General features: G+C 47.3%; 1 protein-coding gene across 1 annotated transcript; it reads right to left on the reverse strand.

Moving 5' to 3' along the window:
• Nucleotides 1-4261: 4261 nt before the first annotated feature.
• ZBTB7A (zinc finger and BTB domain containing 7A) lies at nt 4262-12456 on the reverse strand. The gene is made up of 2 exons (XM_082206454.1): nt 10942-12456; nt 4262-6547 (listed from the first exon to the last, which is right to left on the reverse strand). Exons 1-2 carry the CDS (start codon nt 12165-12167, stop codon nt 6088-6090), a joined length of 1686 nt encoding a protein of 561 aa, XP_082062580.1. The 5' UTR covers nt 12168-12456; the 3' UTR covers nt 4262-6087.
• Nucleotides 12457-17262: the final 4806 nt, after the last annotated feature.

Below are 17262 nucleotides of genomic sequence, written 5' to 3' on the forward strand. Positions count from 1 at the left end.
TTTTTGGATCGTGAAATTCAAGAAAGAAAAAACACGAAAACAGCCCAGCCAAGTAGGGAAACGTTGTCTGTTATGCGTATTATCGTTATTATTATTTTTGTCGCTGATGTCATTTTAGAAGCATTTTTTTCCTTCTTTTTTTTCCTGAAATACGGTAATATAACCAATAGTTTCTTTGGCAACACTTTACCACAACCTGGATCTTATTTTTAAAAAATAAAATAATAATAATAATAATAAAAAATAATATTTTCTTTCTTTTTTTAAAAAAAAATCGAACACCTTATATACAGTATGTGATTCGAGGAAGAGGAACCTTGCATGCGAAGAGATGTCCTTTTTTTGTGTGTGTGTGTGTTTGTGATCACTTGTACAAAGAAGGAATAAGAAGGTTAAGGCAAAATGTATTCAGAGGTCTAGGCCTCCCTACACAGAGAAGGTACATAATTTTCTCTCGTTTTTTTTCTCTCTCTCTTATTTTTATTTTTAGTGCAAACGCTTCAAAGGCTTGTGTTAAAGTGTTGCCAGCACTCCTGCTCGAAGCTTAGCCCCCACACCAAGCAACGAACATCGGACCCCGTTCCGCGCCCCTTACCCTTTCGAGGGCCGCGGAAGCTCATCTAACAAACAAGGTGCGGTATCTCTGCTCAGGAAAAACGAAAAATAAAAATAAAATAAATGGGATCAGGACACAAGTATATACGCGGCGAAACCAGCCAACGGGTTCCGCCGCGACGGCCGCGCTTTCTTTCCAAAGGGTCCTGGGAACTGTCGTCTGGGCGAGGGCGCAGAGAACTCTCCCTCGAGAGATATCCCCAACCCTCCCCTTTCTTAGCCCTTCCCCTAACGCAGAACTACGTACAGTTCGCAGGACTCTTTGGGAAAGAGGGGATGGCGGCCGCTGGTCAAGCATCGGGGACGTGGCCTTAGGTGGTGGTGGCCCCCTCCCGGCCGAAGCTCTGCAGAGACAGAAACGGACGAGGGGAGGGTACTCTTGAGATGGAGGAGGTGAGAGGGATACGAAGAGGGTCATGCACAGGAAAGATTTGCACAGGGATGCTGGCCAAGCAAAAATAAAATATTGTGGCGTCTCCTCGGGCCCAAGCTTGCAATAGCGGCTTGTGCAAAGGCTAACTTGGGGGGTGCGCACAGTAAAGGGGTCCCCGGTTCTGCATGGAGCCTGAGCCTCAAATGCTCACGGGGACTGGACAGATTTTGGAATTCCACCTGGTCTTCTGCCATTTTCTGGGCAGGACAGGGCCCCGTCGGGATTAAAAAACAAGGCAGTGGGAGCGGGGGGGGGGGGAGAGAGAGGGATTTGGCTGCTATTTCTTAGGTGTCCCAAAATAATAAAAAAATTTAAACCCCAAAGAACAAAACCCACCCTGTTCCTACGGTTCGAAAACACCCTGACTTTGAAGAGAGAGAGAGAGAAAAATAAAGAAACTGACTGATGGAGCTCTGGAATATTGGATATTGATTGGTTGTTAGGTGGCTTGGTTGAAGTGGGGAGGGGGAGATTTTGGACGGGGAGGGGGAGAGACGGGTTGCAGGGGGGGGAATACACACAAAACATAAACAGTCATGGAAACAAGGAGGTGTAAAACAAGCTGGTAGAGATACCACAACTTTTGATTACAATAAAGAATCTCATGTATCTATCTATTTACAAAGTCCACGCTAATTTTTGCATATGCAATCGTTTTTTAAGTCAGTGCTAAGCCGAGGTTCCCTATGGAAGAGAAATATTTTTTGGGGGGGGTGTCGGTGATGGGGCCACAACCATGCAAGTGCCAGGACCTCCTCGAATTTGCTTTGAATGGGCCGGGGGGGAAACGATGGAAAGATCCCAAACCGGCGTGTGTCCACCAAATTTGCCGATTTATTTTAAAGCCATTTGATTTTCAGGGTTTTGTTTTTTCGTTTTAAAGTAGAAACAGACCCTTTTTTCCCTCCCCGTTTGCAAGAGTTGTTACGGAAGGCGAGTTACGGCTGAAAATGAATCTACTCCCAATTCAATTTTTGATTTTTTTTGCAAAAATAAAATAAAAATCCAGTGCCAAACAATGAAACCAAGACGGAAGCTGTTCTGCACAGATTGCCTTCCGATAACCAGCTTTTGGGTATCTTTCGCCACTGTTTCCCAACCAGACTTTTCCTGCCGGCTCCTAAATTTGCTTCCCTCCCCCCCTGGACTGGGGAAGTGGAGATCTGTTCCCTGGGTTCCGAAAACCAGCCTCACCTCCACACATATACCGTGGGAAAATGGGCTTTTCCTCCCCATTTTGCATCCCTCAATTCGCTCGGGTCTTGATCAACTTTGAAGCGTTAAACTCTGAACCCTGTTTTCCCAAGGAGGGATGAGCAAATAAACAATGCAGAATATTTTCAATTTGGAGGGGTGTTTTTTGGGGTGTTTGTGCAAGAGACGGGGGCAAAGCGTTTGCAAGGAAAGCCGGCAGAAATGCGAGCCAAGCTGTGATGCCCCCCATTGAATGGAGCCCTCGAAACCCGATTGAAAACAGATTTTGGGGCGAGAGGTCGGTGGGAACTAAGGTCTCGAAATCTCCTTTCTTGAGAGAGGCGGTCCTGGGAATGATGGTTGTGGCCGGATGGGGGGAAAACCAATTAGAAAACGGACAGGCCAGCACTGGCAGTAAGACATAAAAAGGAAAAAATAAAAAATAAAAGAGGGCTGGGGTGGAGAAACCATACACAAAATAACCCAATGATTCCTGCCTAAAAATTCAAGCTTCCATTTTTGTATTTTGTGTTTTTTCCCCCGAAGTGCAAATCACTTCCGAGGGCTACTTTATTCCTCTAAATTTTGCTGTGTCACAGAATCTAATTAACTCCAGTCCTCCCGATTTTATTTTATTTTTCTACGTTTCGCTTTGCTCCTGGTCTCAATCCACGAACCAAAACGGTGGATTTCATTTTAAGTCTCTCTCTCTCTTTCATTCTTTCTCTCAAATATATAGATAAGATAGATAGATATATACATTTGTTTTGTTTTTTTTTCTCTTACAAAAATAAATTCAATTTTAGGAATTATTTTAATAAAAACAACAAACAACAATAAATTTCTTTCTGTAGAAGATGGTTTCGACGTGTAAACATATTCGTTTCTTTCTTTTATTTATATATATATATATAGATATATATATTTCTTTTAAATTAAGATAAAGTGATTTCAAAGTACCCGTTCCATTTCAAAGTGCTAAGACTTCTTAAGTTTCTAATCTTTTTTTTTGTGTGTGGGGTTTTTTTTATTGCTTTTTTTTCTATATTAAATAAAACATCCACGTCTTCCCACCCAACCCATTTTATTTTTCTTTGTTCCTCCCCCTCACACTTTCCCGTCACAAACAAACAAACACACACACTCACTCCCCTGTTCGGTTACATTCGGCAAAACGGTTCACCTTTTCTCTCATATTTAAATTAAACGAAAAATCTTTAAAAGTGCTTGCAAAAAAAAAAAAAAAAGACGACTTAAATCTCTCTTTCTCTCTTTTAGAATCATTTTTTTTCAAACTGTGCATTTAGAAAATTCTGAAATGGATAAAAAGGTGTCCTTGTTTTCTTAGCTTAAGAGGGTCCTAACGCTTTTTTCTGATAAACCTGATATAACAGCCACTGCGTTATCAAGAACGCTTTTTTATTCTACATCAGATGGTTGGTCTGGGAAACAGGATTCGGTGGGTCGCCACAGAAAACAGCTTGGACCACAAACCTTGCTTTGGTCCAAACCAATACCCCCTTTTCCAATTTTTTTAAAATGAGGCTCCGTTAAAATCTCAGTAACTCGGGGGGCGTAAACTGGAAGATGGGACCCGACTTGAATAACCCACAATTTCATTTCAGTGTGTTGGCTTGGTTTTTTTGTGCTAGGCATATATATTTCTATAGTACCAAAAGGGGAAGGAGGAGTGGGGAGTGGAGGGTGGGAGGGGGGCGCAGGGAACTGCACCCCACTGGATAAAAAATGGGATAGGGGCTGCGGACACAGAGGCCGCCCGGGTCAATAGCATCGCCGCCAACTCAGTTTCATGGCTGCTCCTTGCAAATCCCACCCCCAATGCCTATTTTGCCCTTCTGCCAACAAGACCCCCATGAGAACTATTAGCGAGAGCCCCTGGGGTGGGAAGGGAGGGCTCCCCCCAGCCTGAGGTGCTCAAGAAGGGCAAAATGCAACCCCTGCAGAGAGGCTAAATGCACCGCAAGCTCCCGCAACCCTTTTAAAAGAGTCCTGTTAAAAAGCCGGGAAGCTTTTAAGTCAAGGTGCAATAGCTCCAGGTTTTCCGCACTCAAAACAGAGCATTTCCCACGACCGCCTAGCCAAAATCCTCGCGTTACTGGAACTCAGGTTTCCCCGCAAAGGGCGATTTATGATCAAGGCTGGAACCTGGTCAGCACGCAGGGGAGAGGGGAATTTTTAGAAAGTCGGACCGTGCGGGGCAACTTCCTGCCTGCAAAAGGTAAGGTCTAGTTACAATATGCAATATGCAATGTGGAAGAGGCACAGTGCTGTGTTTAAGGACTGCAACAGCGAATTGCTGAACCCAAAAGGGTTGTTTCCAGCCAAATTCTACTCCGAGTAGAAATTAATAAGCCCGGATTAGACATGACCCTCAATTTAAATGGGTTCAGCCCTGAGTAGAGGCAGCCTAACGCTTCTCTGTGCGGCGACTTACTTTATCCGCAAACAAAATTTGGTTTCATTCCGCAGGGCACACAAGACGCTGCTGGAGCAATGCTAAGGAGCAAACTTTTAATCGACAAAAGTTGTTCACAGGTTGGATAAGACCCTCCGGCACAATCCGGCCAACTGACGACTCAAATGCTGGGGGGAGATCTTTAACGGAAGCCAAATGGAACGTGGACCAGATGAATGATTCGAAATCTGCGGGCCGACAAGGGCTGGGGATAGCCTCAAACCAGCAGATATTGGAGAAATTCCCTTCCGCTGGTTTGAGAACTGCGGTTTGCAAGCTAAGGGCTGGGACCGCACGATTCTATGCTGCCAGCAAGATAATTTCGACACCTACCAACGTAGGTGAATTCTAGACTTGACGCCCGGCGCAGCCTCCTCACCCCACCCCTTTTACGACCAGGGGGTTGCCGTCTGCGGCCGCCCGGCAGGAACGGCGAACGGATTATTTTAAAATCCGCGAGCCTTTTGAAAAATAAAATTTGAATCGGCCTAAATTTGCAGCGCAGGAAATCCACCTCCGTCGATTTGCAAGGGCGGATTTACGGGACTCCTCAAGATCTTGCGATGGGAAAATCAGGAGCGTGACCCCCCCCCCCAAAAAAAGTCTTCTAAGACTTGTACAGAGAGCTAGTGGCCGAAACGGTTTAGAGATTTGGATTTAGAACAGCGCCAGGAAGCCAGAGGTCTTCCTCCAGAATTTGCCACCCCACTAGAAAACAAAACCCTTGGGAAAAATTAAAACCTCCATGGGCATTATCTGAAGAGCACCTTCAGGGTGGGGGTGGGAAGGGCGGGGGGAGGGGAGAGGAAGAGGAAGGAAGTTTCCCCCCACCCCACCAATTCATTGATTCCTCAAGCCACCAACACAATTTATCTCCCTGCTTTTTGTTCCTTTGGAACATTACGCTTGCTAAAATAGATAAAATCTCCAATATAATATATATTTATATATACACATATATATATGTATAAGTTTTAAAACGTTTAACAAACTAAAAACTCTGGAAGCTTCGTCTCGTATTTAATAGACCCCCTCTCTTTTCCCCTCCAACCTGGTTTCCAAAACTTTCCTCTAAACACCTCTTTCCCACCCCCCCCAAGGGCAGGAAAAAACAAAAAAACCTTAAAAATTAATCTGCGGCTAACAAGAGGGGTACAACAAACTGCCTATTATTATGGGGAAGATCACAAACAAGATATATATATATATTATAGACTTATAAGGCTATTCTTTTCCTCGCCCCCCCAAAAAGAGCGAGGAAACCCATATTTTAAAAGAGGAACTGGAGGAAAAGTTATAACTAGATTTTGTGACACCTTTTGTTTTTTTCTTCTCGTTACGGGTTGTTTTTTTGGTTGATTTTTTTTTTTTAGGAGAGTTCTTCCGTTTCGCCCTCGGACTTCTCCCCCCCTACATTCAAACCCCCCGGCGCCGCATTGGCGCTCGGACTCCCGTCAAAGTGCTGTTCTAAGCCGTCCTGCGGCGCGGTCGCATCCTGCGTTTCGTGGGCCTCCTCGCCGCCCGCCAGGCTCCCGTCGTCGGGGTTGGAAGCCGGGGTGGCGGGGGGCGCGGAGGCATCCCTCACGCGGGGCTTGCGCCCCCTCCGGGAAGGGATCCCGTTGCAGCCATCCTTCTTAAGGTGCCGGTGCAAGTGGTCGGAGCGGACGAAAGTCTTGAAGCAGCTCTCACACTGGTAGGGGCGCAGGCCCGTGTGGACGCGCATGTGGTTCTTCAGGTCGTAGTTATGGGCAAAGGCCGCCCCACACTGCTGACAAAGATAGGGCTTCTCGCCGGTGTGTTTCCTCATGTGAACCTTCAGCTTGTCCTGCCTGCGTCGGAAAGAGGAGCAAGGAAAAGTTACAGAGGGAAGATTTAAGACAGAAGTACTGTTGTTGTTTTATGGGACGCGGGTGGCGCTGTGGCTTAAACCACACAGCTGATCAGAAGGTCAGCGGTTCGAATCCCCGCGACGGGGTGAGCTCCCGTTGCTCGGTCCCTGCTCCTGCCAACCTAGCAGTTCGAAAGCACACCAGTGCAAGTAGATAAGTAGGTACCACTCCGGCGGGAAGGTAAACGGCGTTTCCATGCGCTGCTCTGGTTCGCCAGAAGCGGCTTAGTCCTGCTGGCCACATGAACCAGAAGCTGTATGCCGGCTCCCTCGGCCAGTAAAGCGAGATGAGCGCCGCAACCCCAGAGTCGGTCACGACTGGACTTAATGTTCAGGCGTATCTTTACCTTTTTACTGGGTTTTTTTTTGGAGGGGGGGACAGGGGGCGGGCAGGTGTGGGGGACTCCCTGGTCCTGAATGGGGCAAGCGTGTGCCTGAAGGACCAGGTGCGCAGCCTGGGGTCATTTTGGAGTAATTAATAATAATAATAATTTATTATTTGTACCCAGCCCATCTTCCAACAAAGATTAAAAATAAATTAAAATGTCAACACATTAAAAGCTTCCCTGAACAGGGCTGCCTTCAGATGTCTTCTAAATGTCAGATAGTTGTTCTTCTCTTTGTCATCTGGTGGGAGGGCGTTCCACAGGGTGGGTGCCACCACCGAGAAGGCCCTCTGCCTGGTTCACTGTAACTTGGCTTCTTGCAGCGAGGGAACCGCCAGAAGGCCCTTGGAGCTGGACCTCTTTAAGCCACTTATAGGTTTTCTTCCGAGTAGGACTCTGCAGCAGCCCGTTGGGTATTACTGAACTCTAGATCCCATCAACCTGAGCCAGCCAAGGGGCCAAAAATCATGGTCACGTGGAGCTAAAGATTTGGCAATGGGCTTTGTTAGAAACTCAGATATATAATCTAGGTGCCAAATGGCTCCTTCAATTTGGTATTTTAATATTTTGTTGGAAGCCGCCCAGAGTGGCTGGGGAACCCCAGTCATACGGGCGGGGTATAAATAATAAATTATTATTATTTATTATTATTATAGAGGAATAATTGTCTCTTGTCAGCCAGAAAACATACTGTGAAGTACACATATGAACAATCTCTTGTCGTCATTTCAAACGTAGTTAAAATGGCAACCTGGTAAGAAACTGAATACAGCCGCACCTTGGAAGTTGAACGGAATCTGTTCCGGAAGTCTGTTTGACTTCCAAAACGTTCGGAAACCAAAGCGCGGCTTCTGATTGGCAACAGGAAGCTACTGCAGCCAATCAGAAGCCCCGCCGGACGTTTGGCTTCCAAAAATAGTTCGCAAGCCGGAACAGTCACTTTCAGGTTTGCGGCATTCGGGAGCCAAAACATTCAGGAACTAAGCTGTTTGAAAACCAAGGTATGACTGTATATCTAGGAGGCCCACAGTCCAAAACAACAAAAGAACAAAAGCAAAAGAGTAACAGCTCACAACAAGCCTCCCAAAGTTACTAGTCCTCAGGTATGTTGAATCTAGCTTCCTGCCCCTGGACCAATTTTCTGGCAGGGAGTTTTGGCTTACAAAGAGCCAACTTTTAAGCACATTCTTATTTCCAAAGCTTGGAATGTTGCTTCTTTGGAAAATACCCAGGGTGTCCTAGAATGATAACCAGATTGGGAGACCTGGGAGAGCAGGGTTCGAAGCCCCGCTCAGCTCACTGGGTGGGTAAAGGTAAAGGGACCCCTGACCATTAGGTCCAGTCGTGACTGACTCTGGGGTTGCGGCGCTCATCTCGCTTTATTGGCCGAGGGAGCCGGCGTCCAGCTTCCGGGTCATGTGGCCAGCAGGACTAAGGCGCTTCTGGCGAACCAGAGCAGCACACAGAAACGCCATTTACCTTCCCGCCAGAGTGGTACCTATTTATCTACTTGCACTTTGACGTGCTTTCGAACTGCTAGGTTGGCAGGAGCAGGGACCGCGCAACGGGAGCTCACCCCGTTGCGGGGATTCGAACCGCCGACCTTCTGATCGGCAAGCCCTAGGCTCTGTGGTTTAACCCAAAGCACCACCTGCGTCCCTCATTGGTTGGATACAAATGGAATAAGCTAATAATAATGAGGAAAATAATAATAACTTTTCAGAGATGCAGAGAAGATAAAGTCCCGACCAGAGAAGAATGGCTGATCAAGTTGATGGATGTATGCCGAAATGGCTAAAATGACGGCAAGAATCAGAAATCAGGAAGACCAAATTTTTTAATAATGAATGGGGGAAACTTATAACGTATCTTAAAAACCATTGTAAACAGTTAAAATCGTTAGTAGGATTGGAATATTACTTGTAGTTTAATGGTGAATTTTGGACACAATGGAGAGAGAAAAAAGATGTGGGATTATCATAAAAGATGCAGGAGGAAATTATTAATTATAGGACCCACAATAATAGGAACTCCAGGAGATTATCTGGACTCTTGTTTCTATGTTGTACGTTCAGTATGTGACTGCAAAGTTTTAAACTTTACTAAATAAATAAAACGTATCATAACGAGCAAGAAATAAACAAAAAACAACAAAAACTAAAGCCACAGGTTAAAAACAAACACACTTTTTTGCAAGAAGCTTCCTACCTTGTTTTCCTGGGTGCAATTTTGTTCCTCCAGTAACTTGGGGGCATTGACAAGGAAGGGCAAATTATGGGTTGTGGATCTTAGCACACCTTTCAAATTCCTCCCCAGTGTGTTCAAAGAGATCCGCTTGCATCTTGGGAGGCTGCTGGCACACGCCTGAGCAGGCCATGGGGGGGGGGGTCTTGTCCACCAAAACCCGCCTCCCCCCCCCAAGAGGTCGGATTAACAGAGAACGCCGTTTCAATGCTCCAAATCCACATTGTTTTCAATGCCACCCCCCCCCGGCCACACCTGTGCTTAAAATTTTGTGCGGCTGACCTGGAGAAGTTGGAAAGTTCATTTTTTTTAACGTTCCGATACGTCCAAAGAGAAGCGAACTAATTCAGTTCACGGTCAGTTCGCAGTTCAGTTCCAAATGATCTCTGGCAATTCCGCCCCACCTGCAGCATTTAGATCAGGGGTCAGCAAACGTTTTCAGCAGGGGGCCGGTCCACCGCCCTTCAGACCTTGTGGGGGGCCGGACCATATTTTGAAAAAAAATAATGAACGAATTCCTATGCCCCACAAATAAACCAGAGGTGCATTTTAAATAAAAGTGAGGCAGGAGAACTGTGGGGGTGGTGGGAGGTGGAATCACACATGACAAGCCTTGCGCCCCTTTGGTTTCAGCTAGTACATGGTTAGAAGACTCTGAATAGCCCGGGACACAAATTTTCACGGCCTCTAGCAGCTATGGTGGCTCACTGACCAGAGGTTGTGTATTTTGTGCTATCTCTGGAAGTGTACACAGTTGAACTTTGGTTTTTGAACGCCTTGGTACTTGTACGTTTTGCCTCCTGAACGCCGAAAACCCAGAAGTAAATGCTCTGGTTTTTGAACGTTTTTTGGAACCCAAACACCTGACGCGGCTTGAGTGCAAGAAGCTCTTGCAACCAATCGGAAGCCGCACCTCGGTTGTCAAATGTTTCGGAAGTTGAACGGTCTTCCGGAACAGATTACGTTCGACAACCAAGGTTAGACCGTACTTGATTCTTACCCAACTGAGCCTCCTAGAGGGGAATATGTATATAAAGACATCGACATCTAGCTGGGAGGCAGGAAAAGAGGTCAAAACCGCAGCACCACTCACCTCAAGAAGCGTAATTCAGGGCTATCTGAAATCCACTTCCAAGCATTTAGTGTGGCGTCTCCCCTTCGGAACTCCTTGCCGATTTATTGAGAGCAAGCCTTCACCGTGCCCACTCTCCTGCTTAGACAAATCTACCCAGATGCTTAGAAAAGTTGTGGTGGCTGCAAACTATTTTAGTACAGCGGTACCTCGGTTTTCAAACGTTTCGGAACTCGGACGCCGTAAACCCGGAAGTAAATGCTTCCGTTTTCGAACGCGCCTCGGAAGTCAAAATGGCTTCTGCTGAGCGTATTTTCCTCCATTAAATTTGCAGGCTGCATTTTGCGCCTCCGTTTCCGAACCTCGACCGGTCTTCCGGAACGGGTTACGTTCGGAAACCGAGGTACCACTGTGTTCGAATCTTCGTACGTTGCAAAGCACAGTTGCAATTCCACCCCTCAATCGATTGTTTCATCTTTTGCAAATCGCCTTGTATAAGCAGTGTATAAATTTACGAAAATTTAGAACGAACGAACGATAAATAATATTCTCACAGTAGTAAGGACTGGGATCTTCCGGAGGGGGGCAACACTGCAGACCCGCCCCCAGCCCGCCCCCTCTCCCCGTGCTCACCTCGTAAACCGAACTTTGCAAATGTTACATTCATACGGCTTCTCTCCCGTGTGGGTCCGGATGTGGCGAGGGAGTTTGCCCGCCCCTTGGATCACCTTCTCGCAGATGGGGCACTTCTGGAATGCTTTCGCCCGGATCTTCTTCTCCGACTTGTGGGACCAGGACGGGTACTCGCCCCCCTCTTGGGAAGTGCTAAAGTATTTCAAGTAATAATCCATGACTCCGTCGTCGTCTTTGCGGTCGTCCTCGGCCAGCTGCTGCCGCTCCACGGAATTGATCATCCGTTGCAGGAGGGTGCTGGCTGCAAGACCGTCCACTTCCCGGGGGTCCGCCTCCTCGCCCTCCCCGGGGACGAAGGCAGGGGAGCCCCCCGCCTCCTGCTGGTCCAGTTGAGCCGCCGCCTCATCCTCCCCGGGCACCGTGGCCAGGCCATGCCCGCCGTACTGTCCGTTCTGCGAGGCGGGGAACAAGGGTCCCTGGGCAGCGGCGGCCGCCTTGGCCTCTTCGGCGTCCAACCACATCTTGCCGTCGGGGTCGCCGTCGTTCACCTTTGGTCTGTCGCTGAGGGCGGCCTGAGTGTAGAAGTCCAGGCCGTTGCAGTCCGGCTCCTCCTTGACCTCCGGGCCCCGGAAGCCGAGCCGCTGAAGGTCCCTCAAGTCCGGGTTGGTCCACGGGTATGTGCCCTGTTGCCCGTTGATGGGGTTGCTCTGAAAAAACTCCAGGTATTCTTTCGCTCTGAGATGGTTCCTTTGATCAATTTGATCTACTGTGTCCATCTGGTCGTGTTTGGCCAGAATCTTCCTGTCCAGCAGATCCGTGCAAACGTCCCTGACCGCCTGGATCTCTAGCAGCGTGGCGGCGTTGAGGATCTCGCCCACGTTCGAAGTGCTGACGGTGAGGGTGGCCGTGTAGGCGAACTCCAGCAGGGACGAGAGGGCCTCGGCGCTCACAAAGTCTATCTCGTACACGTTCTGCTGGTCGACCACCAGCCCTGAGGTGAAGAGTTTCTTGAAGTACTGGCTGCAGGCCGCCAGGACTGAGCGGTGCGTGGGGAACTCCTGCCCGTCCACCAGGATCACCACGTCGCAGAGCAGGCCATGATTCCTCTGCTCGTTCAGGCTGCTCAAGATGTCGCTGCTGTGGTCGGGGAAGGGGATTCCGATGGGGCCGTCCACACCGCCCTCCATGCTGACACCAGGGGGCTGGGGAGAGGAAAGAGAAACCATCAAGCAGTGCTGGAAACCGTCAAGCGGTGCTAGAAACCGACAAACGGTGTTAGAAACTAACAAACGTTGCTAGAAACCGACAAACGGTGCTAGGAACCATCAAGCGGTGCTAGAAACCGACAAACGGTGGTAGAAACCGTCAAGCGGTGCTAGAAACCGTCAAACGGTGCTAGAAACCGTCAAGCGGTGCTAGGAACCATCAAGCGGTGCTAGAAACCGACAAACGGTGCTAGAAACCGTCAAGCGGTGCTAGAAACCGACAAACGGTGCTAGAAACCGTCAAACAGTGCTAGAACCTGCCCCCCCCGCAGGTGGCTTCTGGGAAATGATATAAAATGAGCCAGAGAACATGTTTAAGATAACTTTTGTTAAAAAAACAACCAGAGGCCTTTTTGTTAGGTATTATAGGTGAGGAACTACCAAAATAAAATTGGGAATTTCATCAGTAAGTGTGTGGCAAATCAAACTATGTGAACATATAGACTTGGCAAGGTCAACGGAAGTCTCAAGAGGACAATCAGTCCAAAAATTAATAAAAGAATGGGACTGTGTTAAAGAGTATATTGGGGGGGGGAAAAACATTGTTCTGGAATAAATATATTGATATGTGACGAATGAAGTTTGCAGGTTTAAGGAAAAGAAAAAATAGTTAGGAAAGGTATAAAATTGGAAGTAATAAATGTACATATACATGCAACACAACAAAAAAGAAAAATGGAAAATTTGAAGTCACTAAAGGATGGAAGGAAGTCAAAAGTTTAAAAGGCGCAAGGAGATAGGATAATAATATATCAAAGATGGAATAACAAATAAAGTGAATAACGCAACAATAAGAAAAATAATAGGTGGTAAAGAACGGGTGTAAGGAAGTACTGGGCTGAGGGGAAGGAAGGCGAAGGGATTAACTGAAATTGTTAAAGACTGGTATAATATTTAAGAGATTTAAATTTTCATAAAGCTTCTATCAGGAAAGCAGAAAGCAGCAAGAAATATCAAGTAAAGGTATCAGAGAGGAGATCAGTGTAAATGAAAACAAGCAAACGTAACAGGAGGTATGACTGTATGTTTAATATATATTATTTATTATTATTATTATTATTATTATTATTATTATTATTATTAGGGATGCGGGTAGTGCTGTGGGTTAAACCACAGAGCCTAGGACTTGCAGATCAGAAGGTCGGCGGTTCGAATCCCCATGACGGGGTGAGCTCCCGTTGCTCGGTCCCTGCTCCTGCCAACCTAGCAGTTCGAAAGCACGTCAAAGTGCAAGTAGATAAATAGGTACCGCTCTGGCGGGAAGGTAGACGGCGTTTCCGTGCGCTGCTCTGGTTCGCCAGAAGCGGCTTAGTCCTGCTGGCCACATGACCTGGAAGTTGTACGCCGGCTCCCTCGGCCAATAAAGTGAGATGAGCGCCGCAACCCCAGAGTCGGCCACGACTGGATCTAATGGTCAGGGGTCCCTTTACATTTAACCCCAAAAACGCAACCTGAAGTGTCTGTAACCCGAGGTATGACTGTGCTTTGGAATGTCCAGGATTCAGAAGGGAATATACCCATTTCTGGGACAGCTCAGTGGGTTAGAGCATGGGATTCTTTAAGGCCAGGGTTCTGGGTTCGAGTCCTGTGTTGGGCCAAGGGATTCCTGCACCACGGAGGGTTGGGCGAGATCACCCCCTTACTGCGCAATTCTATGATCTATGAACATGCACCTCGTTGTACAAGAGGCATCCGGGTGCTTGTTTGCACATCGCCCTCCCGTGCCATAGTCATGATGACCAAGCAGGGCTGAGACAGGAAAGACTGGCTCCCCACCCACCAAGCGCCAACACGAAACAGAAGGAAATTCTGGTTTTCCCAACCACGCAGGGTTTCTGGAGTGCAACAGAAGAGGGTGCCAGCAACGCCCACCCACAACAGGCACGCTCCTGGCTCAAGAGAAATCAGGGTGGATAAAAACCAATGATTAAAAAACACACACCAAAAAAGAACACTTCAATCTCCCAGGACATTCCATACAAGATCTCAAAGTAGCTGTTTTACCACAAAGGAATTTCAGAAATAGACTGGAAAGAGAAGCTGCTGAATTGCAACTCATTACCAAACTTAAAACCATGGAGAGACCTGGTCTGAACAGAGACATTGGATTCTTATCTCATTATACATGACTAAGCCATTTCTCACCTTCTCACCCCTTGCCTTTTCCTGTAAGACCTATTGCAGTCGTTAAGAGTCGTCAACAGGCTCATCTCAGCTATCTGCCAATCTCCCATTCCCACCACCCTTCTGAGTAATACCCCTCCCCACCTTCTCACTATATAGAAGGGTCTGGCAACTTCTGTTTCAGTGTATCTGAAGAAGTGTGCATGCACACGAAAGCTCATACCAAGAACTAACTTAGTTGGTCTTTAAGGTGCTACTGGAAGGAATTTTTTTATTTTGACACCAAAAAACGGAATTTTTATTTACTTAAATTGGATTTTTTTTAAAAAAAAAATTAAATTGGATTTTAAAAATAAAATGCTTTTGGAGGAAAAATCATTCCGAAGATTTTCTCTTAAAGTTACATTCTACTCCAAAGGCTATTCATCAGGAAATAAGGATTTGTTTTAAGTTTTTCACGTGTGCTAAAATCAGCCTAAGTTTTTTTTAAATTGTTTAACCACATCAGTTAACGAACATGGATACATATGCTATAATGTTATTGTTTTAGCCAAACGAATTGTTTAAATTGTTACGATTATTTTTCTCCTTCCAATTAAGTAGAGCAGAAAAGTTGTCCAAATATAAACAGTCAACTTATTAAACCTCGCAACAATTTCACAAGTGCCTGTCTGTGTATTTCGAATAGTATAACCAAATCAGTCATTTTTTATATAACTGTAAAAAAAATGACTCTGAGAATTTATTGTTCCAAAAATGAAACGGGTTGTAAATATTAAGATTATACCAGCAAGAATGACTCTTTCTGTACAAAATAATAATGATTTAAATCAAGTCTTACTGACTAGTGATTTAAATCGATTTGATTTAAACCAAACCCACCCTGAGAGAACCCCACCATTCCATACCCCGCCAGACTTCCTTTTGAGCAACCCAGCAAACGTTGCAAGCTTCTAGCCCTCAAGTTCCTATTCCGTGAGCACTAAGAAAAGCTGGATGCTGGATAGAGAGATTGCGCCAAGTTAGAACGTCGACAGGATTTCCCTTTGTTCTGTGCATTCAGGTATTTGCGTGGCAAGTCCCCTCCCCCATGTGAAATGAAGACACTGGACACATTATTTAAGGTTAATGGGCATAAAAAGGCCACAACTTTATTGATTACAGAATTGGAAGGTATTGGCCTTAGGCATTGGCTCCTATCGACTACCCAGCATGGGGACCGGGAAGGGTTGTCCACAAGCCGTGGGAGTCCTGTTGAAGTACGCCAACTAGGATCCCAACGGGTGTCACCGCTCTGGGGCGTGCCGGGAGCCCTTACCTCCCTAGGTTTCGGACAAGGCAACGCCCCCCGGAGTCCTCTACCGGACTACCCTTTTCTTTTGGGGGAAGGTGATGGCGTTTCCTCCCCCCCCCATTCATTTGCCTAACAATAAACCCCTGCCAATGCCTAACCGCCAATACCGCGGAGGTTGTGACGATTGCTACGAGGTAGGCGAAAAAACCAAAAGGCTGACAGTGCGCCAAATTGGAAAAATTCCTACCAGGCCCCTTGCGGCGACCAACCGGAGTCCATAGCAAGGTCATAGCTAGCTAAGCCTAAGGGTGGGTGGGATGGAAAAAACGCTCAGCTGGCAAGGGGAAAGAGGGCGGTCCCCGGGCGTGCCTGGCCTTAAGTAGGCTAGGCCACGCCTCCCCAGCCCGCCGATTGGCAGGCCAGGTCGCAGGCACGCCTGGGGATTCCCTGGATCTCGCGGGGGCAAAAGGCCAGCCCCCGCGTGTGTGGGAGGGGGCTACCCGCAACCCCCTCTCCTCCCAAGCTCGGAAATGGCTTTGGCAAAAGAATGGTTCTAATAGTCATGGGGGAAAGCCAGTAATGCGACACTGATGCCAAGACTTCTGCGATATCAGCAGGCTTGCCTTCTTGGCACTGAGGACTAGCGCCTTGGTTTCAATTTAATAAAAACCAACCTTCTCAGGGAGCAGGATCCTGTGTCCCAGGGGTCTGCAACCTAAGGCCCGTGGGCCACAAGGGTCATTTAACCAGCCCACGGACCCCCGCTTGGTTCCCATGCGCTGCACTAAACCGGCGCAGAGCACAGCAGAGCAGGGACCGCTCTCCACGACGCTGGCCGGCTTCCCATTGGCTGCAGGAAGCTCCGCATGCCTCCTCCGCGCCGGAAATAGTGTTTGCACATGTGTGCGCACGCGCACTCCGGCCCACCGCAGTGTCTGCAGGACCATAAACCGGCCCAAGCCACAACAACTTTGTTGACATCTGCGGTCCAGTAACTATGTTTTGTGCTGCTGGTGCAACTGTGGCGTTCGAATAGCTGCCTACCAAACTCCTCACGCCGCTAGTCCTCAATCTTGTTCCTGTTTTGTTGTTTTCGTTTCAACCACCTTTTGCCACCTTGCGTTTCATCCTGTGAAGCACCCAGAGATCTCGTGAGAAGGGTGGCACATAAATCTAAACTACAACAACTACAGTGGTGCCCCGCAAGACGAATGCCTCGCAAGACGGAAAACTCGCTAGACGAAAGAGTTTTCCGTTTTGGAGGTGCTTCGCAAAACGAATTTCCTATGGGCTTGCTTGGCAAGACGACAATGTCTTGCGAGTTCCTGCTGGTTTTTTTTCCCTTTCCCCCCTTTTTCTAAGCTGCTAAGCCGCTTATCAGCTGATCCAATCAGCAGATAAGCCGCTAAAAGCCGCTAATAGCGCTAATCTGCTAATCCTTCAATGGGCTTGCTTCGCAAGACGAAAAAACCTCTAGACGAAGAGAATCACAGAACGGATTCTTTTCGTATTGCAAGGCACCACTGTACTACTTCTTAATCTGCTCTTAAGTAAGGCTCTTACATCTTATTACTGATTTTAGACCATGGTCAGCAAACTTTTTCAGCAGGGGCCGGTCCACTGTCCCTCAGACCTTGT

The sequence above is a fragment of the Podarcis vaucheri genome, assembly GCF_965113315.1.
Source record: "Podarcis vaucheri genome assembly, chromosome: 18".
Classification (NCBI taxonomy): Eukaryota; Metazoa; Chordata; class Lepidosauria; order Squamata; family Lacertidae; genus Podarcis; species Podarcis vaucheri.